Here is a 27,810-nt window from a genome sequence, read left to right on the forward strand (position 1 = left end):
GTTCGGGACCCCAAGATGATTCTGCGGGGGGGGGGGGGGGGGGGGGGGGGTCCCCAGATGACAGTGAGGTGATAATTTAAGGACTTTTAAGATATTTGTAATACCTCAACAACAACAAAACAGAAAGAAAAGAACAAGACCATTGATCAAAAGTAATCAACAAACTATGCTATAAAAACTGGGCAAACATTGGCCAAATTGTCAAATAATATTAGACAGAGATAACAATTGTGAAAATAGCCGATCTACAAGCTCACAACGTAGATCTGCTATTTTCACAATAATTATCTGTAGAACCGAGTCAAACAAAATTGAACACCTAAACTCCTACATTCCAAGTGCTTGTCAGCGTGGGGTTAGTTCAAATATGATTATTTTGGGGGTCGCGTCCTGAAAAGGTTGAGAGCCACTGCTCTACAGTACATTGTGAAGATTGATTTTATTTCAGGTGGCTTGCACACAAGCATTCAGGAAACCTTTATTACGTTTATTTCTAACTCAATACAGCATGTTATATTCTTTCATTAGATTTTTGTTTCAGCCTACCCTTTTACATCATTATAATCCCCTCAGATAGACAAGATATGAATTTAGATTTATTTAGACATATTCACTCACACAACCACTAAAAGAATAAAACAATTACAGTTGGCATGGCTTTGAAGGATATGTTTATTGAACATCCATATTGGCTGTTGTAATAAATGGCTTATGAACAGAACATCCAAAGGATATGTGCACAACAACACAGCCTAAATGTCTTTGGCAAGATGCCCCTGATGTTTCAAGATGTTGTCTACATTTGTCAAATGCACCATTATATACCCTTCACACATTTAATGTTGGGACAAGTCTCAAGAAAGGCAATCATTTTCTCAGCTAAGCAGAAAATTACCTGGTCTTTACATAACAACAAAGCTAATAATTACATGATCAATGTGTTAACAATTCCTTAAGTAACTATTTGGATCAACATCTCAGAACATTGTATACAACGTGCCAATAAAAAGTGGTTTTAACAGATTTTACAATACCAAGAGTACACAAAGGATTCAGCTATGAACAATAGCTCATCTTCATACTATATGGACCACAATAAAAGAATATTACTTTTTCATCATACAAAGAGCAAGAGCGTGTAATATACATGTTATGTATATTTAAAGCACTTCAGAAAAGTGTCCGCTTGGGTAAAATATTCGTTTAACTCTTGAAAAAATATGAAACAGAGCATCTAGTTGTGATATACCTATACGCTGGGTATTAGACAGTTTTTCTGACACTGTCTAAGGTAAAGTATACAGTATATACCTGTGAGGTTAGCTGAAGAAAAAGTTGTGCTTTTAGGCATTACAGTGTTTTAAGGAGGTCCATAGAGCTTATGCCTTGGATGGAACATGTCATCGACATGACACAACCCCTTTAATCTGATCATTCTAATTCTGGCCAAACATTTCCAACACACAAACCAATATCACACTAAGTTTGTGGTACACTACATGTAAGGGTTTCACATAGTACATTCATAGTCCAATGGCATATTTGTGGCACATGCATTATCAATCAACAGCTACAACAGCTTTGTTAACATTTGTAACAACTGCATTTTAGGTGTGCAGGCCAGATTTGGAAAGTATTCTATCAAATGTTTCTTTTGACGATAGCATTCCGTATTTTAATGCTTGAGATATCGTTTTCTAAGCTTCTAGCCTTCTACTGCACCACTGCTTGTCATCTTGTTTGGTATTAGCTGCCATATTTCAAATATATTATCTAATCTGCTTCAATGTGCCAAACCTTACTTTTCTTTTGTCTGTTTCACCTTCTTTTTTAAATCTAGGTTGAAATTATAAATATGAATTTGTCAATGATTGGCCTGTCTGCTTAAATAGTGAAATAGTGATTTAACACCTTGAAAATTCAATGGAAAGGCAAGATGTTTAGTGTAAATATCAGCAGACACAAAGATTGACTTTTTGGGGGGAAGTTCAGAAGTGCTAATGGTATAAACACAAGAGAGAAGGGATCAGCCATTGGAAAAAAGTCTAGCGTTGCTGTTGGGTGGACTTCTATGATTATTTCCAAAGCTGCTCCTTTATTATTTTAAAAACATTTGAAAATTGTGAAAATAACCGATCTACAAGCTTACATTGTGGTTTCTGCCTGACAGCAACGCTATGGGCACATTACAGAAACAAAACAAAAAGATTGCATTGCCTGTCAGCAGGCTATTGTGAAATCTGTGTGGATAAGAGATATCAGTAAGCTATTATAAATGTGTATTGTTAATTCAGGAATGACATGAAACTTGCCATATCACTACTTTGTGATAAAACCTGAAGCTACTTTGGCTTGTTTTTATATAGCTGGTGACTGAAGGTGGTGATGGTGAAGTTCCTGACACAAATTGCCAGTCAGATAGAATTTTGATATTCTGCATTTCAGTTGTTACAGACTGAACTGTTGAACCAAAAACAAAAAAAATCTATATATATTTTTTTCTTCTAAAATAGGCAATAACCTATTACCTAGAATGACATGCCTTAATTTGGGACGGCAGGGTTAAGTGGTTAACTTTTGGTCAATGGTACCTGTATATTTTAAAGTTTTAAACTTTACTAAAACCTGACATTGCTGAAAGTTTACCCCCCCCCCTCCCCCAAGAAGCACAGTGCAATAATAAGCTAACAAATATTTGGAACCTGCCTGCCTTTTCTATTTATCACAGGTCAATATGGTGTTGCAGACATCTTGATGTCATTTACTGCATATCAACAGATAAGGGAAAAGGCATTAATTAAAAATAAATGGCATATTCAAAATTAAGACTGGATTTCTTAGATATGATTTTTGTATTAATTTCTTGAAGCTAACATTCTCTTAATGATAAATAATTATGTGCAAAATGTAATAAACCTCATGTAGATTTGTTAATGCACTTATATCTCTCTGTCAAAACAGTGTAGAGTTACAGAACAAGGCTAGGTGCTTTTTTTAAATAGCTCAAAAAGCACTTTAGAAAGAAGCATGAGTCTCATTGGACATTCCACACAATCTTGATCAATGTCCCTGTACAGTATCAAATTGCATAAACACACTTTGTGGTGATTCAACACATTGCACTCGTCCACAATGTTCTCGCTCCGAGTGATTCTTTGCAGAGTCATTTCCTGCCTGGCCAGAGAGAGCAGTGCAGGAAATGTTCATGATTGGTTATCTACGCTCAAGTGAGCAGTGCTGCTTTCGCATGCTTGTCCGTGATTGTTTGTTTGTGACATCACAGTTCCCACCTGCAGAAGTTCCTAACATTGTGTCGCTGCATTCCTCTCAGTGAGCAGAACCAACAGAAGAAGGTGAGGAGAAAGCGCTATAGAAGAGCTCTGTGTATTCAGTATGAGCAGTTTCAATTGATGCAGGCTGCAGATGGCTTAAAACTCACAATACACAGTTTAAGGCCACCGTTCCGGCTGAGGTGGTGGGAGTCATAAACATTAAGTTAAGAACCCCACTTACCAACTCACCCTAATATCACCCACACCTGTACAATCTGAGACATAACACATTCATAAAATACACATATCTGTTGTAGAAAACACGTACTCCTCAAAAACGAATGTCCGCTTGCCTCCCTCCCCTGAGTTCTGTTGTTTGTAGTGAAGGGGTGTTTAGTGTTTAACTGTGCGTCAACCCTGGGGCTCAGTGCTGCAGCCGTGGTGCGGCCCCTCCTGCTCGTTGATGGTGTGGAGGAGCAGGCACACCGGAGTGTGGGGGGAGGCACTAGAGGTTTGGTTAGCTGGCTGCGGCGGTGCCGCAGGTCCGACGGGCCCGCGTGTGACCCGCCTCTCTGGAGCTCCCAGCACCTGCTCCTCCTCCACGCCAATGGGAGTGCGGTGACCACAACTTTCACAGAAGTCTCCAGCCTCCTCTTCATCATCGTCGTCGTCCTCCTCCTCCTCCTCGCCCTCCCCACGCCCCAGCAGGTGCTCCAGCTCCCTCAGCTCCTTGCTATCCTGGCCAGTCCCCCCCGCTCCACTACAACCACTGTTCCCTCGCATGCCACACACACACACCTCTATCCCAGAGTCCCCTGTGAATCGTCTTCTCCTCCCGCTGGACATACGCTCCTTGTCCTCAGCGCAACCCTCAGGCACCCCCTGGTCCTTCAGCGAGGTGTCTTTGCAGGGGTCAGCCCCACCTCCGCCCCTTTTCTCCTGACTGGTGGACCCCTCCCTAGTAAGCCCCTCCTGAAGCCCAGCTGACAGTATTGTGCCCACTTCCTGGGCTGTCTGTGGAGATTTGTTGTCAGGTTTGTGTCTGAAGCCTATGGTGGGGGTGTGTGGCTCCTCCAGGCTAGCTCTGGAGCATAGGGTGTCAGACATTGGGGTCACTGGAGTGGGCTGGATGGCTGGGCAGTGGCTATCTTGCTGCTCAGTGTCCAGTGGGCTAGTAGCCACTGAGGATGGGCCCGTGTGTAAGGCACTGTAAGGTGGGGGAGGAGTAGGAGGTCTATTGACCACCTCTTCATAGTCAGGCAGGAGGTAGTTTGGGAGAAATCCTGAAGATGAGAAGAGAAAAATGTTCCAGACACAAAATAATGGATACACATTTAAATTGACAGGACTTAAACAAGCACCTCTCCTCTAGGGTAGTAATGCACCTGGCATGGAAAACAACATAGTTGAAAGGATTGTTTTCTTTCATTTTCATAGCCCTATTGTGACACCAATGTGACTAAGCCACAAACCATAGATATAATCCCTACCAGAACAGCAAAGGGGAGAAAAATGTCACAACAAAGCAAACAAACATTTTTAGGTCATTTCTCTGTTCAGAGACTTGGCAGCACTGGGAGAGTTGGTGTTGCAATGCTGGCAAGGCACCAACCGACTCCTGAAATCTGGGGCATGTAAACAGGTAGGATCTGATGCTTAAATGAGATTTAAGTGATACAATTATGATTATGTTTTTGGTCAAAATGGACAAAGGTCAATATTACACCCACGGTCATGGTCAAAAACAGATATTTTAATGAAATAAGTTTCATGAATGATCTTCCATGAAACTTGAAAAGTTCAAAATGACATAATCACATGACAGGAATAGAGATGTAACGTTACGTTTTTGTTTGGTTACAAAGCACTTTGTAACTTTGTTTTGAAAAGTGCTAAATAAAATAAATGTATTGTTTTTCACATACTGCCTCAAATATCCTTTCAATTCTCAAACTGAGTGTAGACCAGAGAGGCTCTTACTGAAGTAGAAAGGCACAGTGGTGTAGTTGTGTGCCTCGCGGTAAGCGATGAGATTGATCTCATGCTGTCGTTGCTGTTGCTGCAGGCGGTGCTTGGTGCGACGATGGTGGCACACGCAGCAACAACTCAAGATGAAGATGATGGCCCAAACCAACCAGAACCCTGTGGTAAGAGGAGAGGACACTTACATATTCTGCATGCAGTAGTGCATTAGTCTGTGCATACTAGGGCAGCAGTACGGCTGTCATCACAAACAAATGGAGAACATGAAACCCTACCACGGTGAAGGTTTTAGAGTCAAATCTAGACTGAAAAGGAAACCAAACATCACAGCACTGTAAAGAAGTAGCAATTCTTGGTTGTATCTGACTTGCATTCCCACGACATATACAAATTCTGAGAAACAGATATGCAATTAGTAAAAGGTCTGTGTGTGCTACATCTGGTTTGTTCTACTGTGTATCAGTTCTGAAGTGACAAAACAGTCTAATTATCATTCCGACAACATGCTCAACTGCTTTGACCATCAGGGAATAACTTGCAGGATCCTATGAAAATCCAGACAGAGAATGCAACTTCAACGACTGCAGGCGAGGAGAACAGTTGCTCTTGAAGAAAAGAAGGGAAATAACAATTTGAGAGAGGCATAATAAAAAGGTCCTTACACCAGTGCTCATAGTAGTAGCTGCAGCACTGAGACTCGCCACAGCAGTGCCCTGACTCGCAGATGTAACTCTGGTTGTTCACCCCTTCACAGTACAGTAGGCTCTGAAGGACAAGAGGAAGAAACAATATGTCACTGAACAGTACAGTACGCTCTGGAGGACAATAGGAACCAATGTGTTACTTCAAACACCTTCAAAAGTACTACCCTGATCCAGTCTCTCTCTTGTCTTGCTGGTGCAGGACAACAGATGAGATTGCACTGCACATGGCCTATGCATGAAGTACATGCATTATATCATTATCAATCTATTGTGTGCGTATACGCCAAGAGTGTTTAGGATTGCGATTAATCAACTAAATTGAAAATAAAAATAAATCAATAAATAAACAGACAGACACATGAGATAAATGTATCTACATTCCAAGTCAACATTTGCAGAATCTTTCAAGACAATATATAGCAGTAGTTCTGTATTGAAGGAGGTTGAAGCCCGAGGCCAAGGGGCTGTTTTTGGACAGTGTTTTCTCCTTCTGCCACGGTTTTTGCAAATGTCCATGTAATGGTAAAATATTAGAGGCTACATGACATTTTCACCAAGTTGTGTGCATTACTTGCAAAACAATGTCACCTATCGGCCTTAAAGGTTAAACTTTTTTAATGTGAAAACTCATGACTCAACAATTGCTACAGACATCCATCTAAAAGCCTACTCTACAAATTTGCCAAGCAACTATATATCCATCTGACTTGGTCTCCCACCAATTTTTTTTTTTTTTAAACGCACACAGACAGTAATAGAGATAATAACAGCAGAGCGCCCCCTTTCAAAGGCCTATTTGCATAATGTAACTAAAAAGGAAAATCTAATTAACCAGTTTACAAGATACAGCAGTGCCAAGTAGTTTTACTTGTACTAAGTTAATTTTAACTTACTTCTAACCCTTGACTGGTGTGAGTGATGGCTCGGAGCTGACAAACGCTAATTGATAAGGCTGTGGAGCAGCAATGTGGCTGTAAATCACTATCTACTGTTACTACTAATCTGCTGGAATGCTGCTAGCATCCACAATCCATATAAAATATGGAATCACTCTGTCCAAGAAAATACCACACAAAATATTTGTCAAAGAGTTCCAAATCAAAGCTCAAAGCATAGGCCTAAAGCAACGTCAGTCACACACTAATCAAATTCATCTGAGAGTCAGAAGACTAAGCATCATAATAGTTTTAGTAACAAAATAAACCCACAGAAGTTGCAGCACAGGTTAAAATCAACTCAAAATGGCCTATTTTGAACTTCTCTAAGATAGATCAGTTGATCACCATATCTTACTTTAAATGGGTCAAAGACTTATTTTGCCTGGTCTGTAGTTGGCCATTATTAACCGTATTGGCCGTATTGCTAACAACCTTCAAAATCCGTCCATGATATCAACTACCGATAAAAAGCATGATAGTACACAAGTTGAGAGACAATGGAGCTATGCAATCACTATCCTTTCAAATGCATCCAGCTAGAGCCCAGGCAGCATGCTCTATTCTATATTAAATTAATGATTAGCTAACCAGAGTTCTGAGGAAGGTATGTTTCCATAAATTACCATAGTAGGTCCCAGATTGAGAGACATGGCGATCCAGGGTGCAAAAGTCCCATACAAGCTCTTGACCACCGTGGTCTTTATTCCACAGTAAAAAGGTTAAACAACCTTCTCTCTCGCTCTCTCTCTCCCCCTCCCCTACACACCAGGTCCAAACAGGAGACAAGGATTGCTCTACGGAAATTTCCAAGCAGCAGTGGAGCCGTTAGCTGGAGCAGTGCATGATAATAACATGCTCTCTCTCTGTACACGAAACAGTTGGCTCTGTGTATGAATGGAAAAGAGACAAAGAGATCAACACAGTTATTATAAGACCCACAAACCCATAACACTGGGATCAAATGTAACAAATACCTCTAGGCACAAACTCCTTAAGTTAATCAGTCATCACCACTTACAAAAAAAAAAGTGTTTTCCCATTCAGATTTTCAGAGTCAAAAGGTTTAAGTCACAGTGCAATGAAAAAGATATGTCCTGTTATTTCCACATTGTATTTATCTTTAACTTTTGTGTTTTCATTTACTTGACAGCTATTCTCCACAACGCACTCTCCACTCTGCAGGCTTTGCCCTTTCTTGCAATTGGATACTGATAGCCATCTAGTTTGTTTGGGTCTTCACTATACACCCTGTGCTACAAAGATAACAGAGTCCTTTATGGTCAGGAGGAGTTGGTAAATATTGGTAAAATAGGCCCATAGCCATGGGTCAAGAATGAGCCTTCCCTTCTAGGCTCAACAGTATGTTATAGGCTAGACTAGAGTATATCACAAAACAAAGCGGTCACTGTGTTTATGTGGTTATGACATGCTACTTATCAATCAAACACTTGGCCATAAAGAATACTTAGGTAAACTGAGACCAGCTATAGTTAATTGCTTTTTAGCACACAGACAAGAGATAGAGAAAAGAATGTGGACAGACTAGATTCCCCTGTCTCCGATCCAAACGGGCAACAATAACACCATCCACCTTTCTTGTCCTACACAGTACCATATTAAGGGAAGATACGTCTGCTGTGCCAGAACTTTGGTGACATAACAGCAAACAAGCATGCCTAATAATGAGAAGGTGTTGAAATGTCCACACAAAAAAAAACTGTTGACTATCAAACATTGTTCCTCAAGACCTACAGCTACAATGCTTAGTTCATTCCTGACTGTAAAGCCAATAGCCTACCTAGTAACCCATTCAATCTGGGAACGCAGCTGTCATTTTAATATTTTTTTTTGGCTATTCAAAAAAATAGCAGATATGCAAGCTCATAGCGCGGGACCGAGTGTCGTGCTATGAGCTTGTAGGTCTGTTTTTTTTTTTTATCTTGAAAATGTGTGCAAATCTTTGAATATATATTTTTTAAAGCGAACTTTTGTAACTGTCAAATGTCTCAACAAATGTCTTCATTTTTCTGAAAAACTATTGTTGCTATATGATTGAATATTTTATTATTAGGCAGAAATGTAAAAAACAGCACAAGTACAGTTAAAAACACTTTGTCTAAAGGTCTGTTAAAAAAAAAGTCCTTGCGGTCTCGTTTCCATTGAGGTCCTTGGTATTCAATTTTCCGAGTGCTCAAACCTTTTCTTGTCAAGGACCCCCAAAATTATGTTTTTGGCCACCGATCCTCATCAAAATATGTTGTTCCAGGGACCCCCCAGAAGCAAAGATTTGAGTAAAAAATATTGTTTCAAAAAATATATATGTATTCAAAGATTTGCACAAAATGTTCAAGATTTTTGAATAGCCAAAGTATAAAAAATAATGGTTACAGCTAAAAATCTAAAATGACACAGATGCGTTCCCGGTTTAAATGGGTTAAGGATGGCCTGTTTTACTTGGCAGATAGGATGATGCACAGAATAACCTCAGTGACCCCATAAGATATTACTGATGGGGTACTCATCAGAGATTACTGATGAGTGCCAGTGCTTATGCAGGACCTAAAATCATTCAGAGAAATTAAGGTAAGGACATAGACACGAAGCACATTCATTCCGTTTTATTCAGCCATTCCACATGGGGCAAATGTTATTATTCTATAATAATAAACATTCACCCCCCTATTAAACAAAAGTAGGCCACGTTTCCAATTTCCAACAACTGCAGAAGACAATATGACAAATAGACTTGTTGCATGAGAGGTTGATTGAATTTATCCTAATTTACTACTTAGTTTACAGCTGAATTTCATAAAGCTTCATGTCTAGATAACAGACTTAGACCTTGTCAATTACAACGTAGCCTTGACTGTTTGCACTATCAGTGGGTAACACTGAAAATACAGGCAGGGCAGAGTTAACCCATTCAATCCGGGAATCCATGTTATTTTAGATTTCTTTGGGCTAATCAAAAATAGCAGATCTACAAGCATAGCACGGCTATGAGCTTGTAGTTCTGCTATTTTTGAGAAATCTTGAAAATTGGTGCAAATCTTTGAATATATATTTTTTCAAGCAAACATTTTAACTCAAATCTTTGCTTCTGGGGACTCTACAAATATCTTCTAAATACGAACAGTTTTTGAAAAAACCTATGTCTCTATAATATCAGTGGTTCTCAAACTTTTTTCAGTACCCCCAAAATGATATGTATTTGGCCACCAAAATATTTTGTTCCAGGGACCCCCCAGAAGCAAATATTTATATAAAAAAAAGATGATCTACAAGCTCATGCTATATCTGCTATTTTTGAATATAACCATAATAATGGGTTGACTCAATATCGAGTATAATTGTGTACTTACTTACAGATTATCAGAACGTGAACACGGTACAGGTATAAGCATCAACACATACACTGACTGTATAAAATATTTAGTCAGTAATAAAGAAAAAACCTACTGTGCAGCCGGCCGATATATATCAGTATATTGGCCATTATTTTACTTTCTTTGATGACATTTGTGTCAGCAATTAAGCACTGTGTTCAATCCTTTTCAAATAGTTTAAAAAATATCAGATCTACAAGCTCACGATGCACGATAGGGCGGTCATGAGCTTATAGACTGAAGATCTTTGAATAGGGCATGTCGTTGAATAAAATAATGTTCAGTTTGCGTATATATTTACTTATTTGCTTGTAAATATATATAACTGAAGTTTAATATATTTACTTAATTTAATTGTTTTTATTCACTTGTTTGCTTATACGTTCTCAAATAGAAACTTCTTTATCAAATCTAAGTTGTTCAAATTAATTAAAAAACTTTGCACTTTAAAAAACGAAACAAAATATTAATCTAAAACATTGGTAATCTGTGGTCTAGGACACGCTAAAATTGAATGTTGCATATGGTGGGCTACACTGGTCTTCAAAAGGTGGACTAAACCTTTTGGATAATCTAAACGTGCCGCATGTACACGTTTTAAAAAGGCCACATTGTTAGTGACTATATGAAATGTTTTTCCTTGGGGGGGTTTAGCTGCGTCCAGCAGCTCTCTAACTAACTCGTTCTGTCTGGCACTTTGGCGTCCACAATATTGCCAATTGGCTATAGAGGTGTGTGTGGTCGCAGCTATTGCAAATTTGTGCTATGTAAGTATTTGTTTTGGCAATTAACCATGGTTGAATGTTTCCCAAAAAATACAATAAAATCCCCCACCAAAAACTGAAAGTTTTTGTTTTGGTAGTATCTATAGTACTGTATACTATCTACTCTATGGTATTTGAGTGTGTCTGTTGTGAGGACGATATATACACAAGAAATTAACTGTGATTTACATTTTGAAAAATCAAATCAATATGATCAAATTGACACTATGTTAATATGGAGGTTGTAGGATATTTTCCAGGAATACACATTTTTTTTAAATGTTAAAATTTAAATAACATTGACTATTAAAAACAGCCAATGTAATACTGGAATCTGTATCGGTTCCAAAAACACCATATCAATTTATAGCAGATATAACTGTATTACTTCCCTCTTCAGATAGGGGTAGAGAATACAGGGAGAATGTTGTGACAAAGGTCATTGGCTGTATTTTGTACGTGGAAAAGCTTAGCACCTTAGTCCACCGCCATTGCTCAATTTAAGATTTTAAACCTCGACACCCATCCTGAGTCCCGACAGGAGAAAAGACGGTAATCTAGGTATACGTCACTGTAAGACTTACAACCACTGCTTTCCTATTCCACGTTATTTCACTTGTTTACATGAAAAGACATATCAAACTGTTGTTTTCTCAATAATTTCTGTGTTATGGCTTATTGTGTAGATAAACACAAAACAGGTGTAAACTGTAAACACAGTAGTAAGCCAGCCCCTGAAAACACCTAATAATTCATCATAGTTAGAGACAGCTTGCTCATGGATGGTACAAGTATATACAAATTAAAAGCCTGACACACATTGCAATGCCCACTAGAAATAGTTTTTAGGTATGCAGCCTTTTGTTAGATTCTGTAAACATTTTAAAGTGTTCCCTAAAAACATTACTAATCAATTGAAAATAAGAGAAAACAGTTAGGATGGAGGCTACTTCATCAAACAGCCGATTGGACTGCACTTCCATCCTTGAAGCTGTAGGTAAAGCCTCACAGTCACAGCTGATGACATTGTAATATAGCATCATGGTGTAAAGTCACACCTAAGTTGAAAAATATCCCAACTTTGGCCTGCAAGATGGATCCTTATATTGGATAAGCCAGTGAGTAATAAATGTCTGTGGTCACATGGTGCTGCTGCTGATCAAATGTTAGTAGTCTTTCAAAACGTTATTAGAGCCTGTGGTTTAGCCCAATAAGACACATTAATGCACTGCTAGTAGTCTTAGTCAACAGTAGTAGGCTAGAAGTCCAACAATATGTTGAGCAATCTATATCCAGAAGGATACAACAAAAAACCTGATAATTTGAGAAGAACTTTAGACTTTGTCAGCAGGTCTATGAAAATTCTGCTGAGATATTTTAACAAGCACATTATCCTATCTAGTGATAACAAAATGCAAACAGATCTACACAAACTACAACTAAATTGATGTAGCCTAACTGTCAACACTTTACATTGATGACTAAACACAAATGTGATTAACATCATCCTGTAGAGAGCTGACAAAGTAACTATACAAACGTTATTCCTCTTTCACTTTCAATTTAAACTGTATGTCCTTGCTGTGAAAAGGGAATCAGTTACTAGTGCACTGTGGATGCACCAATATAGACACTGTAGGACAGATACAATGCAAATAAATAGGGAAATTATGCCAATGATAATAAACTGCTCAAAACAGCTAATTTTTCACACATTAAAAGCACATTGCAGCTCTCAAATAGAGGAAATATTCTTAAAAATACCCTAATGGTCTAGTCTACATTGTCACACTACCAATAACTGTATTATTGCATGCCGCAATCAATGCAAGTATTCCCAGAATCACAGCATCTACCAGTAACAGCAAGATAACTGGTTGTTATGATACGAGTTTGCAAGTCAGTAGATTTCATGTGTGTCACGTTCTGAGGGTGGCCAATCAATGATTGTTTTGTTTGTCTTTTCAGTTTTCACATTCCAGAGATTGTTCACTTTCATACCAAACAAATTAAATAATCAATTAATTAATCCAAAATAGGCCTACAACATTTACACCAAGAAAATACACTATCCATATTACTTTGTTATTACATTTTCACCTCAAATGCACCTTTTTTTTTTTAGAAAAAAAGGACAATCAAAGCAATATTGTTGGAGATAAGCTAGCAAAAAAGTAATAGAAATTGACAACTCTAATCATACAGAAAACAGATTTATCTTACAAGCTATAATTGTGTAATAATCCAGTACAAATTGAAAGCACTCCACTGGCACAAACTGGTTGATTCCCTTTGAGTTACATACATTGTATGAATGTAAAAACAGAAAATGTAACCCAATCTCCAGGAAGTCAGTCGTCGTGCAGGTTACTGTCACAGTACTGTAGCATTTATAAGCTTTATGTTGCAGCCAAGTCTCATTGGCCAGACTGAATAAAAGACCATTTGTGTGTTTAGCATAATGTCAGACATTATAATAAATAACATAATCAGACAGATGGGTCGCAGAGAAAGGGGAATCAGTTACTAGTGTACTGTTGATGCACCAATATAGGCATTGAAATTTCGAAGTTTCCCTTTAAGAAACTCTGGACAGCCTCAAATACATTGCTAATCATTGCAGTGCTGTTTCTGCTTATTAGGATGAACATAGAAAAAAAATGCAATTGAAGTAGACAGGTTGTTTTTATATGGCCAAAGAACCTCTACCGTCCTCCTGTCTACCGGGATACAGAAGACAACACAACAGGCCCTAATAAAGTACAGCTGCCTTGACCAGTGTTGCCATGTCTGCTTATTGTAAAAAAGAAAATAGCAGATCTACAAGCTCAAAACGCGTCGCATCATGACGCGTTGTGAGCTTATAGATTGGCTATTTTCAAATAGCCAATGGTTTAAAGTGGTCGTGTGGCCTGCTTGCTTCTTTTGGGTTGTTTTCATAGACCTGGTTGCTGCTTGTTTCTCTCGCAAAACTGGCAACACTGGCACTGACTTGAACAGTTTGCTATTATAGTATCACAGCTTTAACCTAAACAAGAGTCTTTGCCGTTGAAAACATACATTTCACCCACAACTAGCTGAAAAAACTCGGCACAACAACACTGAACAACACTACACAACAACACTGCACTAGCTGATGAGCTAACCCACGATAGCCAGTTGGCTAATTTCGCAAAGTAGCTAGCTAGCAGTGGTGGAAAAAGTACTAACATTTATTACTTATGTAAAAGTATCAGTACTGCAATGTAGAAGTACTCTGTTACAAGTATAAGTCTGGAATTCAAAATGTACTTGAGTAAAAGTACAGAAGTATTGACATCAAAAAATTATGTACTTAAAGCACCAAAAGTAGAAAGTACTCATTATGCAGAATGTCCCATTTCAAGTTTTCAAATAAAAAATCTTTTGAAATAGCAGACCTACAAGCTCACATTACGCTACTTTCAAATGGCCGAAAAGTATAGGGTTTAAGTGGTTAATGTATGTTTTGTAATAATAATCAAAATCTACTAAGTAACTAAAGTTGTCAAATAATTGCAGTGGAGTAAAAAGTACAATATTTGCCTCTGAGGAGTAGAAGTAAAAGCACTTAAAATTGGAAATACTCCAATAAAGTAAAAAATGCCTCAAAATAGTACTTAAGTACAGTACTTGAGTACATGTACTTAAGTTACTTACTTTCCACCACTGGTAGCTAGCTAGCAAGCAAACATTAGCAGCACAGCCTTGTTGTTGTGGTGGGAAATCTTCACAGTTCTTACCCCGTCTGCTGCGGACTCCGTCGGGGTGACAGAGCCGACGACGTGCAAAAACAACCCCATCTTTAAAGAGCCGAACATACACCTCTCATTCCTCTCCCACTACTAAGACACACGGGGAAAACATACGCATCCCCAAAAAATATTCTTGTTTAAAAAAAAAAACACCTTCTTTTAAAGTACTTTACGGCCCGGGCCGCACTACTACTGAAAGGCCACTTCTTTCTCGCACCGCCTCTAGTGCGTTATAATTGGACATGTGAAGGAAAGCACAACATTGGTGCAACCGGTCGCTCTCGGGTCGTCGCCACTGGCTGATCCAGCTGTTACACAAGCTGTTCCCAGTGTTGCCAGGTTCTGCGAGAGAGATAAGCAACCGGGTGTAGGAAAACAAGCTCAAAAGAAGCAACTATTAGGCCACACATGAGCACTTTTAAACCCATTATGCGTCGGCTATTTGAAAATAGCCGATCTACAAGCTCGATGCGACGCGTTGTGAGCTTGTAGATGTGCTATTTTTCAAAAACTCTTGCAATGAAATGTGGAATATTTTTTAAACATTCTAACAACACAAATGCAAAATGCTCCCTGGCACAAAACATTTTCATGAAAATATTTGAGAACCACTAGTTTAAATGATAATTTAAACAATTGGAAGCAAGCCTAAATAAGTAACTACACTTTAGAAACAAGCCCGCAACCACCAATATTTACACAAGCAACTTACCAGAAAAGCAAGCCCAAAGTCGCTTATAATAAGCGGACATGGCAACGCTGTTCTGCCTCTGCTGGGTGTGGTGTGGTCACCTCTACTGGCTCCATGTGCGCAACGTGATGGGCGCACAGTTGCGTTAATCACCACTCGTTTTGCGGACTGACCTGTGATTGGGCACCTTGTTCAGACTGGAAAGACGTGACCAATCACAGGTTGATGCGCCTTTCATGCGAGGTCTCCTCAGCTGTTATTTACAGTTTTCATGAAGACAACAACACTCACAACAAGTTCACAATAGCAGCTCCAAGACAAACTTGTAGAGAGAAAATAATGATTGAAAAAAAGAAGGAATGATATTGCCTGAATTCTAATCGACAATGTTTTGACTCACTAAGCACTAGGTACTTAAGCAAGCACCACCAGAACACCACTTAAACCCCAGCCTCCTTAAGTGTGGGGAAGGCTTTCCAAGTTTCTGCAACGCAAGCTTGTAGATCGGTTATTTTTAGCAAAAGCTTTCCGGACAATAACACAAAACAGAAAATACACTAGTATTGAGCCCTGAGAGACTACGGTTACCCATATGGGGTTTAAGTGGCTAAAAGTCGCAATTTTCTTTGTGTTAAAAGTTTTAATTGATACATACAAAATAAAAACTTTTTCTGTATCTATGCATAGGATTGATGAAATTAAGAGATTGGCAGTCACACGCATATAGTGTTTATTATCATTCATGATGCCCAGTTAAAAAACGTTTTTCAAACAATATTATTGTTCCAAGTAAAATGGATCATAAAAGTCTAAAATCATGTGTAGTAATTATTATGAGCACACATGGATGTTCTTACACAGGGGTTTTCAAAATCAGTGAGACTCCCTTCAGTCATACGTACATACACACACATATGTGCATTAGGAGAGGAGAAGCAAACAAACCGAAAGTAAGAAGTACTATTAAATAGTAAATAACATTTTGTTTCATTGTTAGTATGCTGGATTTAACGTTTATAGATAGATCATTGTTGTGCAAATCAGCAGTATTATGACTTTCTGTTTATCCTGCTTTCACATTCACGTCTGTCCACACATCCTCTACAATGCTCTGACAACTCAATGAGAAGTCACACCTCAAACTTTAAAAACTGCTGTTTTAGCGTCATCATAATTTTTCTATAAAATAGACATGACATTTGCACAACTAAAAACTACAAGTGTCAAATCACCAGTCCCTTTCATGAGGTTCCCGGAATGGAACGCCCAAAAGGCTAAAAACATCCTTTTCTGTTAATGTAGGAAGTGGAGTGCCCTTATCCGTCTTATGACCACCTTGACGCATCACATCCTTGTTCAGTGAGTGCTCTGATAGGCTCATAGATTTTGTCTTCGCTAGGGCCCTCAAAGAGCGGTTGAAGTGTGCAGAACCGGTAAAATACATGATCGAACAGGCAAACTCGTTGTAGGGCACCACGATAATGTCAATCCTGCGATGGCGACGGTCAGGTCCTGGCAAACGGCACACACCCATGTACTTCTTCTGTTCTCCTTTCACCTCATGACTCACCAGATCATCTGTCAGAAATCCTGTGTAAAATCATTGAAAGTGTGTTTTTGTTTTTAGCTTAATTGAAATTGAGAAAACTCTAAAATAACATTTCATTTTAACCACTTGAACCCTAGCGCCCCTGTTCTGGTGTGAATATTTGGCAAAAATAGCCGATCTTAACTCTTTGACTGCCAGAGTATTTTCATAAAGTACTCCCCCAGTGCCAGCAATTTTCGTGTTTTTTTATTTTTATATTTTGAATTTTTCTCATGAAAATAATTTAAGGACACATAATGTAAAGACCCAGCACAAATCCGCCACTAGAGCGCAGCACATGACAGCTTTGATCATGTCGTTGGGTCTCTCTCACCCTTCTTCATAGATTAGACAAGGAAAAACATGAAAACGGATGTGACGTCCCCCCCATTGTTTTGATCGGCGAAAATTACGTTGTGATATACGACGGCGATGACTGATCGTCACCCAGACCATAGATTATAGAAGAGAAACTGTCCGTTTGTCCGTCATACCGTGTGAAAGACCGTTTATTTACCTATTTTGGACGAAAATGACTGGGGAAAAGAATCAAAAACCGGAAACGGAATCCAGGTCATGAAACCGGATGCAGATGTCCGTGAAGTAAGTGGAACTCGAGAATAACATTGAATATTAAGCAGCATAGCGCAATCAGAGATTAAACAATGAACGCGCGTCCAGCGCGTCGAGCGCGTCGACGGCCAACTGGACAAAGTAGCACTTGACGCGTTATCGCGTCGTCCGCAGTCAAAGAGTTAAAGTTCACAACACGTGATTGGCTATTTTGGGCAGAGATATTTAGTGTAGAGTGAAAACAGGCCATTAAAATTGCCAAATGGCCATTTTAATGAAGGCTTTTGTCAAATAATTAATTTAAAATATCCACACTCTGGGTTAAACCTCCCAAACAAATGTATTTAAAGTGCAACATTTCAACCATGTCGTTCTGGTGATTTTGCCTGATGAAGACAGATGGCCAAAATGTTGTTGCACTTTAAATACATTTGTTTGGGAGCTTTAACCCAGTGTGTGGATATTTTTGAATTCTCTTAGATTCCTGCCTTCTTATCCAGCACCTGGCATAAATACAGGTACTATGGGCCCAATCTTGCCTTGGGCATTTTCTACTATTTTGAAAAACATTTTAAGATGGTTCAAATAAACGATCTACATCAACACGTCACATTGTGAGCTTGTAGATTGGCTATTTGAACTATTTTAAAACGTTTTTCAAAATAGTAAAAAAGGCCTAAAAAGTTTAGGGGTAAGGGGTAAGGCAAGATAGGGTCCAAGATGTGTGCACACAATCTCCTCATTTAACTGTTTTGCCAAAAGAGTGCATTGGATATACTTTCTAACATTATTGTTATACTATATTGTATTCAGTGTTGGGATTAACGTGTCTTAAAGTAACACGTTACTGTAACAACGCAACTACCTTTTGTGGTAACTTCTAACGTAACTAGTTACTTTTTCCCAGATCGGTAACGCGTTATAGTTACTGACATTTTAATGGCTGCGTTACTTGTTTCTTTATGTGAAAAGAGCCGACAACTTCAGAGGATTAAAGGTTCATGATCCGACTTCTACTCTCACACTAGCCGTGTATGTCACTTCACCCTCCCCTCGTTGCACAGCTGTGAAGCAACCTTTTAAACCAGGTTTCCTGACAGATCCATGGTGAATATAGACGTGCATTCATGACAGGGGAACGCACATGCACTGTAAAGTAACTAGTTACTTTTTGAGAGTACTAACTAGTAACTAGTTACTTTTTTTAAGTAAATTGCCCAACACTGTTTGCTGCATTGATCATATGTTGAAACAGATCGCAATTGATGTATAATCACAACTGATAATAAAGGGGTGTAGGGGGGTGTTGTCCGCTTAGCTTTGTTATGACTGCCTGTTTTAGTTATATTTTATTTATTTTATGTTGTTTAATTTATCTGTACTGTTGTGTTGTTGGTCTTTGTCTGTTATGTCATGTTTATTTGTTGAAAAATGTATAAATACTTTAATTACAAAAAAAACAAAGTAAATTGCCCAACACTGATTACATTATTATATACTATCTTACACTATCATATTTGTTATTATTGTTATTGCTACTACTTATATCTCCCTGTTTCTTACTCTGTGTCTCTCTCCCTCTCTCTTCTCCCCCGACGTGGTCGAGGCATATGGCCGCCCACCCTAGAGCCTGGGTCTGCCTGACGTTTCTTCCAGAGTTTTCGTTGCCACTGTCGCAAAAATTGCTTGCAATGTCGGGTCTTGAATTAAAATGAATTGATCATTTTCCTTTTGTTGAAACTTTGTGTTCTCTACAAAAGAGGACCTTCATGACACATATTTGGATTTCTGAGCCCTCCATACCTTTTCTGGTTTTCGGATAATAAAATATAGCTTACCACTCTGATGGAGAGTATGTAGCAGTTTACTGAAGATCCCCTTGTGGGTTTTGCCATCAGGGTGAGTGATGAGGACATCGACATCTCCACATGTCGCCTTCCCCCGGCGATACGAACCACATGCCATGGCCAACAGGCCTGGGTCTATGGTCAGGGCAGCATCCCTTACCTACAGATCCAAATGAACAGAATACATCAGACAAATGCTTTAGTATTATAGACCAGGTGTCAAACTCATTTAAGTCACAGGTCAGATTGGTCAAAATCACATCATCTACACTCTACAGTATGTGTCTGTGCATGCATGCTCCCAACACTGAAAGCCATCAATGCTGTTTCAGAATTTTGTTATATAAAACAAACAAAACAAGATGGATAACATTCTTAGGCTACCGATTTCAGGTTTAGGACTAAACAATGTCTGAAATAAGAATGTTATTCATGTTTAGTAAGCATGAATGTGTTAATTATATATTATTTGCATTTCATACATTGTCATGTCTGTACATGAGCTTTCCACCTGCAGCATTCAAGCATCCTATGACTTTTCAGTGCACCTATCTACCGTGCAAGTGTGCACGTGGTACTATTAATATGATTATCAGAAGCTTGATGGTCTATACATGTACTGAAACGTTTTTCTTTGTTCATGTGAGGTTTGGTACTCTGCACTACTATTGATTTTGCCCCAAAAAATAGGATAATTACAAGTAGAAGCCACGCCAGCTTAATTGCTTCGCACGTTTCCAAACACATGTACACAAATTCAGTTTCAAAATAATATAATGAATGCCTTTTGGGGATGCACATCCTTGACTCAGTTTTGGAATAATATTTTTAATGCCTTTTCATCCATTTGTCATATAACAATTGAGCCCAACCCAATAACTGCTATGATTGATTGATTGAAAATTGTATTAGGCAAAAAGAATGTAAAACATCACAGTTACATTTATAATACTTTTGTCTAAAAGGTCTGTCCAAAAAAGTCCTTGCGGACTTGTTTCCGTTGAGGTCCTTGGTATTCATTTCAGCAGTACGGTACATCTTTGTCGCTTATGAATAGTCCAATTGCCAGACATAGTCTAATGGAAATAAATGTTTGAGCACAGCTTTTCTGTGTCCAATAATAGTTTTCGATATATTATATTTATAATAATATTTTTTATTACTCCACAGGCATTGTCTATCAGCAGTGAGCACCACAACAGAAAACAGAGATACATTACCACAATCTCAATGGAGGCTGCTTCTTCCCTGGGCATCCGATGTAGAAGGTCATCATAATGCTTGAGTCCAATCTTCTGAGTACTGGTCGGGTTAGCTTTTGTGCAGATATCTTCTAAAGTCCGAAATCCCTAACAAAATCAAATGAAACTTCCCTCTCAATACTTCAGATGTGTAATAATCATGTAAAAGAAATGCAAGATGCTGACTTATGAAATCCCATAAATCTAATGCAAGAATGTAAAGGAACCACTTGTCACATGTGTCAGTGAACGTCAGATCAGGATTTTTACTTCAATAATAAAAATTCATGGTATTATTAAAAAATAATAAGTAAAAGTCATTATTCCATACAGGGGGATGGTCTTCCTGCTAGGCCTTAGGCCTGTCGCACCTCCAATGGTGCCCATGGTGGACTATGCATACAAATAATCTGTGTTTGTATGGATGGCTTACCTGTCGATACCAGTTCTGTGCGGTCTTAGCTCCTGCACCCCAGATATTTGTGAAAAGTTCTAGAACGGGCACAGCTTCCCCAATGTGATCTATTTTACGGAGATGACCACTCTCCATGATCTCGTCTATTTTGTCAGCCATTTTCTTCCCAATCCCTGGGATTTGACAAGACTCCTGCAACAAAAGGAATAGGTAGCTGTTAAAGGATTATGTGGCGTTTCAACAATCATATGATATATTGTATGATTGTAGAAACTATGGCATCATATTATCCTAGCTCTCCCATGGCCAGCGACTAAAGCAAAAGGTTGACTACTGTACGACATATTGTTTGTTTAGGGTTAGGCATGCTAGACTAGTATGTCAAGTGTTCTCTCATTTTATACTTTCAAAAAAATTCAATATAGTCAAATAAATAAATAAATCAATATAGAGGTATTTGGTCAAACATATTGATAGTTGCTTTTGTCCAAATTGCCCACCTGTATTAAGACCTTGTATATTCAGATATGACAGGCACATTAGTGTGTAAAATCCAGTCCATAAAATCATGCATTTATTCAATGTGTATCAAATATTTCCAAGCTGTACACTTGATGACATCACAGATCAAGAGCATTTACTTTCTCATTTTCAGGGAGACTTAACGTAACGTTAAATTACAAGGCAGGTTAAATTGCCAAAGAAATTTAAATTCTTTGATTGAGTAGTTTCCCTTTTAAAAACTCTAGTTTCTAAACCTAGTAAGAGACTAAACAGGGTTTAGAGTGCTAAGAAAACAAGTGCTACAATGCATTACGTAACAAGTAGACATCAAAAACAAATCATGAGATAACTTCAGTAAATGAGGTTACCTGATATGAAGTGATAGGCTTGTGGTAACTCTTGAGTGCAGTGACAGCTTTGGAGTAGCCCAGCGCCCTCCACTTGTCCCCTTGGTGTGTGTAAGCTTTGGCCAGTACTTCCAATTTATCTGTGATGTTCTTGTTGTAGTTAATGTTTTTGGACTCAGAGGACTGGGAACAGATCCACTTGTTCAACACCGGCTTCTGTTGACCAGTGCTTGGACTGGGATCGTGACTGGACCCAGAGGTCTCCTCTTTGGGGTGCTCACCAGTCATCAGTGCAATCAAGTCCCCCTGTGAGACCCCGTCTTCTTCTCTCAACTCCTCTTTGTTGTCTGAGACCTAATGCACAAATGAGGAGCAATATAGCAAATTACATTTAAATGCTTTATCTATCTATAAATTCACAGAATCTCTGTCTGTGTATGTACGCGTGTGTAACTTTCCGTGACATAACTCAGGCACGGTCCGATCAATCAAATTCAAACCTGGCGTGTGTGTCACCAATGACCCGTGGATGTATTGTGCCGAGTGGGAATTCGGTTGAACCGGTGGTTGTGCAGAACCGAAAATCCACGAATGTCTGTATGTCTGTGTAGACAGGCATCGGTTCCCCTGATATCAATTAATGATTCAAGCTGCGTGTTTGTGCCGCTGTACCAATTGTAGTTACATGATGTTTTAAACCCATATACTGTATGGAGATCCCGATGCTGGTATAATAAACTAGCCTCTGAGTACTATAATAATCTGTACCGCACTTGATACGATACAGGGTTCAACGAGAACAACAGTCATTGCATAACCAGATACAGTATGTCATGTCGTCCCAAATAATACAAATACACTGCATCAAACTTAGCATTCAGACAGAGATGGGAATTAGTTGATATGCTGTAGTATAGACATGATAGGGGGAAAAAAACTCTTCTTTCCACATACCATATGAATATAGTAAAATCTCCTTTCCTATTATATTAAAATACCATTTGTGTGCTGTCCTCTGGTTTTGCTTGATCCAACAGTGGCTCTACTGTGTCCTGTGTAGCAGGAAAGACACTTGACACGTCTTCTTTTCCATCTTCTTGGTGTGTTTCACAGTAATCCCTAATGGGGCAGATATGAGGTTTAACAAACTGAAATTATAGCAGAGTATCATCCCAATCCCATCCGGTTTTCCTCAATAACAATCACAATTATTTTACCCAGTACTTGTTATGTGCCAGTTCACATCTTGCTAAATTAACCACTTAAACCATATATATTTAACCAGAGTCCACCAGGGCTCTTTCCAATCCTGCCATTGTTTCCCCTCTACACTTTCATTACAATTTCTTTGCCGAAAATAGCCGTCTATAACATCACAACGCATTGGGTTGTGAGCTTGTAGATAGGCTATTTTTTGCATGTTCAGCCCAGAGTAGGGATGTTAAGTGTTCAAGTGGTTAAAATGTTGAATGACTTTTACAGCATTACTGCTATCCCATTCTATGTCTAACGGGATGGAAACAATAATAATAATAGAAAGTTAAACACCACCAGTTGCATTAGCATGTTAGAAATCTTGGCATACTGACCTATTTGGAGAGATTAGACTGTAGTCAGCTAAATCAAGCAGTTGTTTCTCTGTGATGCATGAACTCAGCCAGGTGCACTTTACCAGATGAACTGCAGGTGGCATCTTATCCCACTTCAGAAGGCGGAGAGCCCTATCACAGTCCATACTGTCATCTACAATTACATGAGTAACACTAGAAGAGAACAAACTTTCAGTCTGTCCTCCATTCTGGTGGATTTGTCTTTGGAAGATCTGGCATCTAGCATTACCTATCCCAGCAGGGAGGATATACACTGTCGCACCGCTGAAAATATCCCCTGTGATGAAAGAGAGGAAAGGGTTAAGGGTTGTTTATATATAAACCAAGGCATTCAACGTCGCACCTTAGCATTCATCGGGCAGGCTTCCTCAGGCCTCACCTTTGCCTTGAGCTGATAGGCTGGTGGATACTGAGGCAAAAATGAATGCCAGGAGGCAGGAGATAATTTGTTTACGACATACCCATAGCCTTATTTTTTCACAAAGACAATAAAAAGAAAATAGCATTTGATCAGCTCTTTAATTGAATAAACATTATAGTCAATAAGTAAAGGCATGCCCTCAAAAGGTAATGTTCGTAAAACTTTAAATGTATAGCACCTTTTTAAACACACTGTTACCAATTGCTTCACATAAGTTAGACCAAAAACTTTGATTGATACAAGCGCATTTGTACGTGATCCTGTAGTTTGTGATGCCCAATCCTTGCTTGGTGGCAAGAGTGTACACCTCTATGACAGAGAGAGTGTAACTGTAACTATAACTCTATTATGTTAGAGCCAGTCATTAAACATGTAATGTCGAGGCTTTTCAGAGTTTTAAACCTCTTCTAGTGTGTTCAGACAGTAGACTAACTGGGATTGTCTAACAACAGAACAGAAGCTGGCTGAAAACATGACATTCAACAGCATCAACAGCAACCGTGTTTGGCGGTCAAGTTCCCACTATGTTTAAAATGATGAGTTCCCAAAGCAGCAAGGTCACAGTTCAACAGTGGCACTAGCGTGCACTGATTGGTCTGCTGGAGCTGAACAATCAGCAAACGGCAGGTTTGTTATCACCCTCTTGGTCAGGGAAAATAAATGCTGTGTTTGTGATGTGTTATTAGTTCTTATTTTTATCAGCGTTATCAGCTACATCAATATCTATGTTTTAACATGTTATACCATTGCAACCACACACACACACACACACACACACACACACACACACACACACACACACACACACACACACACACACACACACACACACTTTGCCAGTTGAACTGCAGGTGGCATCTTATCCCAAGGAGGGTGTTGCACCCGAGTTACAGATAGTTGCTTGCGGCTAGTGTTCAAGTGGTTATAACCTATGTTATACATGACAAATCTATGTAATCAGTAATCACTGCCATTATAGTTCTACCCTATTCTACTCTGCACCACCCTCTATCACACACACACACACACACACACACACACACACACACACACACACACACACACACAGTGAATCAGTCAGTCGTTCAGTGAGTGAGTGTGTCAAACCTGCGACATGAAGGCTTTCATCAGATTTCCTCTTCGCTGGGGGAGCCTCCTTCCTCTCTAACGGCATGGCTCTCTTAACCTTAGGGAAAGCTTTCATGATCCCATGACGAGGCTCCATTTCGTCAAAGGGAAGCCCTGCAAAATCAACCCATAGGTTTTAAAATAAAGCTAGCTCAGATAGCTATCTAATCTAACCTCTACCTTTACCTACACACAACATGCACATTTAATCACGCCAGATTATGGTATAGATATTAAAGTCTGTTCCTGTTTCAAATTGTAAGGAGACCAGATCAAGTTGAGACCGCGTCTACTGTCGTCCTAGTAACAGCAGATGTTGTCCCCGGTGAAAAAAACACGTAGCTGTCCTCGTCAATGCCGTTTTTTTTTCATATCACAATGTCAAAACATACCGATCTGATTCTTGTTTGGGTGAAGAAACGCCAGACAGACGAACACTCACGTTGCGTTGTGGACGGCTCTCCGTTGGTTTTGTTGTTGTTGTTGAGGAAAAGGAAGACAACCACTTCCTGTGTCAGTCTCTCTAACAATAGATTTACACGTTTTATAAATGCAACTATTTGCCATTGGAGTCGGAGTCAACATGTGTAAGGTACAATCACTATTCAGCCCATTCAAAGCGTGCAAATAAACGCATCAATGAATTAATAAATATATAAATAAATGTTCATTCCCTCCTGGGATTCGAACTCTTCCCAATGTCAGCATAAATACACCAGAGAGGCGCTTACTCCGGTGCGCCATTCTTTTCACAACAAATAGGTACCATAAACAAATCATAGAGTATACAACCAGCCATTAAAAAACAAAACAGACATGGTCACAGATTAACTTGAGACCTCAGTCACCACACTGATTTTATTTTACTGGTCTCCAACACGGCTGTTTACTACAGATTTGTTTCTAAAATATCTCACCATGATCATCTATTATTCATTATGTTATAGGCTACTTAGAAATAGTAAATATGACGCATGATATAGGTTAGATAAACTGTTTATAACATGACCAATTATAGAGAAAATATGGCCAAAAGTGTCTGAAACCCCACATTACAGTGACGTGATTATTGACCCGTCAATTTTAAATGTCCTACAAATTATTGAAGCTAATGTTTATGTAATCTAATCACCTGGAAATAGTATGTTTAAGATACAGTTGCAGTCGCTGCACAGAAAATGGCATTTCAAGGCATGTCCATTTAGAGCTCTGGTCTCCGTTAGGAGCGGTGCTCCTCCCATTGACTGCAAATTCCACTACCGTGCGAGGTCTCCAACTGTAGTAAAACTAAAGAAAACGATTTTGCTACTCATCGAAACAAAGGCTGTTTTGTGTTGCTGAAAAACTATTCTCCACGGTGGGTTACATCTCAGCACACCACCTTCTCTGTATAATACACTTTTTGTGCAGAAAATAAAATATGTATTGCAGGTGAGTATTAAATTACTCACCTGCGCCCTCTACAGATCTGGTCAATATAAATAACCATTGATCATTAGGCCTACCATTGATCATAAACGAACAGTTTATCTAACCTATCATGCGTCATATTTACTATTTCTAAGTAGCCTATAACATAATGAATAATAGATGATCATGGTGAGATATTTGAGAAACAAATCTGTACTAAACAGCCGTGTGTTAGAGACCAGTAAAATAAAATCAGTGTGGTGACTTGAGGTCTCAAGTTGATCTGGCGACCATGTCTGTTTTGTTTTTTTAATGGCTGGTTGTATACTCTATGAGTTGTTAACGGTACGCAATTGTTGTGAGAAGAATGGCTCACTGGTGTAAGCACCTGTCTGGTGAATTTATGCTGACATTGGGAGTGGTTCGAATCCCCGAGGGGATAAACAATTATTTATTTATTTATGTATTCATTGATGCGTTTATTTCCACGCTTTAAATGGGCTGAATAGATATTGTACCTTACACACAATGACTCCAATGGCGAATAGTAGCATTTATAAAACGTTTAAATCTATTGTTAGAGAGACTGACACAGGAAAGAGTTTTCCTGTTTCTCAACAACAACAAAACCAACGGAGAGCCAGCGCCCAACGCAACGTGAGTGTTCGTCTGTCTGACGTTTCTTCATCCAAACAAGAATCAGATCGGTATGTTTTGACATTGTGATATGAAAACAAAAAACAACAGGCATTGACGAGGACAGCTACGTGTTCTTTCACCGTGGACAACATCTGCTGTTACTAGGACAACAGTAGACGCGGTCTCAACTTGATCTGGTCTCGTCTTAATCTTTGTCACCGGGCTAAGTAAGTAAGTTGTACACGAATACTTTTTGTAATAATGTGATCTTTTCTCTCACCCCGTTTTGAACCACAACAACACAAGAGTTGGACGTTCTTCTTCTTCTTTTCTGTTTGGCGTTTGGTAAGTAATGATATGCAGACACTGCCACCTATTGGTCACACATAGTGTTGCCAGGTTTTGCGAGAGAAATAAGCAACCAGCCCAGGTCTATGAAAACAAGCCCAAAATAAGTTTATACTGTATATATCGGCTAATTGAAAATAGCCGATCTACAAGCTCACAACACAAGATCTTGAAATAAAATGTAGAAGATCTTTTTAAACTTTTTAACAACACAAATCTGGTGCGGGA

At 38.9% G+C, this 27,810-nt stretch overlaps 2 protein-coding genes across 3 annotated transcripts; both read right to left on the reverse strand.

Annotated features, from left to right (window-relative positions):
* Positions 1 to 609: 609 nt before the first annotated feature.
* wbp1lb (WW domain binding protein 1-like b) lies at positions 610 to 14,897 on the reverse strand (the record flags this gene model as incomplete). Its single annotated transcript, XM_080456900.1, is given in 5 exon segments — positions 610 to 4,555; positions 5,253 to 5,414; positions 5,918 to 6,020; positions 14,809 to 14,880; positions 14,883 to 14,897. Coding segments are annotated over 5 exon segments (1,224 nt in total). The 3' UTR covers positions 610 to 3,683.
* A 1,336-nt stretch (positions 14,898 to 16,233) lies between these two features.
* poll (polymerase (DNA directed), lambda) lies at positions 16,234 to 27,558 on the reverse strand. Of its 2 annotated transcripts, none has more exons than XM_080446782.1 (9): positions 27,515 to 27,558; positions 25,165 to 25,299; positions 23,616 to 23,913; positions 23,025 to 23,145; positions 22,048 to 22,380; positions 21,194 to 21,367; positions 20,740 to 20,868; positions 19,511 to 19,679; positions 16,234 to 17,101 (listed from the first exon to the last, which is right to left on the reverse strand). In XM_080446782.1, exons 2-9 carry the CDS (start codon positions 25,280 to 25,282, stop codon positions 16,740 to 16,742), a joined length of 1,704 nt encoding a protein of 567 aa, XP_080302908.1. In that variant the 5' UTR covers positions 25,283 to 25,299; positions 27,515 to 27,558; the 3' UTR covers positions 16,234 to 16,739. The 2 variants fall into 2 exon arrangements, with proteins under 2 accessions (XP_080302908.1, XP_080302909.1); XM_080446783.1 differs by lacking the exon at positions 27,515 to 27,558 and adding an exon at positions 25,628 to 26,242.
* Positions 27,559 to 27,810: the final 252 nt, after the last annotated feature.

Source organism: Gymnoscopelus braueri (genome assembly GCF_963280865.1).
Source record: "Gymnoscopelus braueri genome assembly, chromosome: 2".
NCBI lineage: Eukaryota > Metazoa > Chordata > Actinopteri > Myctophiformes > Myctophidae > Gymnoscopelus > Gymnoscopelus braueri.

Excerpts from the sequence above, each read along its gene's own strand:
- poll (XM_080446782.1), bottom strand. The coding sequence starts at position 25,282 with ATGGAGCCTCGTCATGGGATCATGAAAGCTTTCCCTAAGGTTAAGAGA. Across the intron at positions 22,381-23,024 it reads CAGAGGACAGCACACAAATG|GTCTCAGACAACAAAGAGGA; the intron begins GTATTTTAATAT and ends TTTGTGCATTAG. Across the intron at positions 19,680-20,739 it reads CAGCCTCCATTGAGATTGTG|GTAAGGGATGCTGCCCTGAC; the intron begins GTAATGTATCTC and ends TTGGATCTGTAG.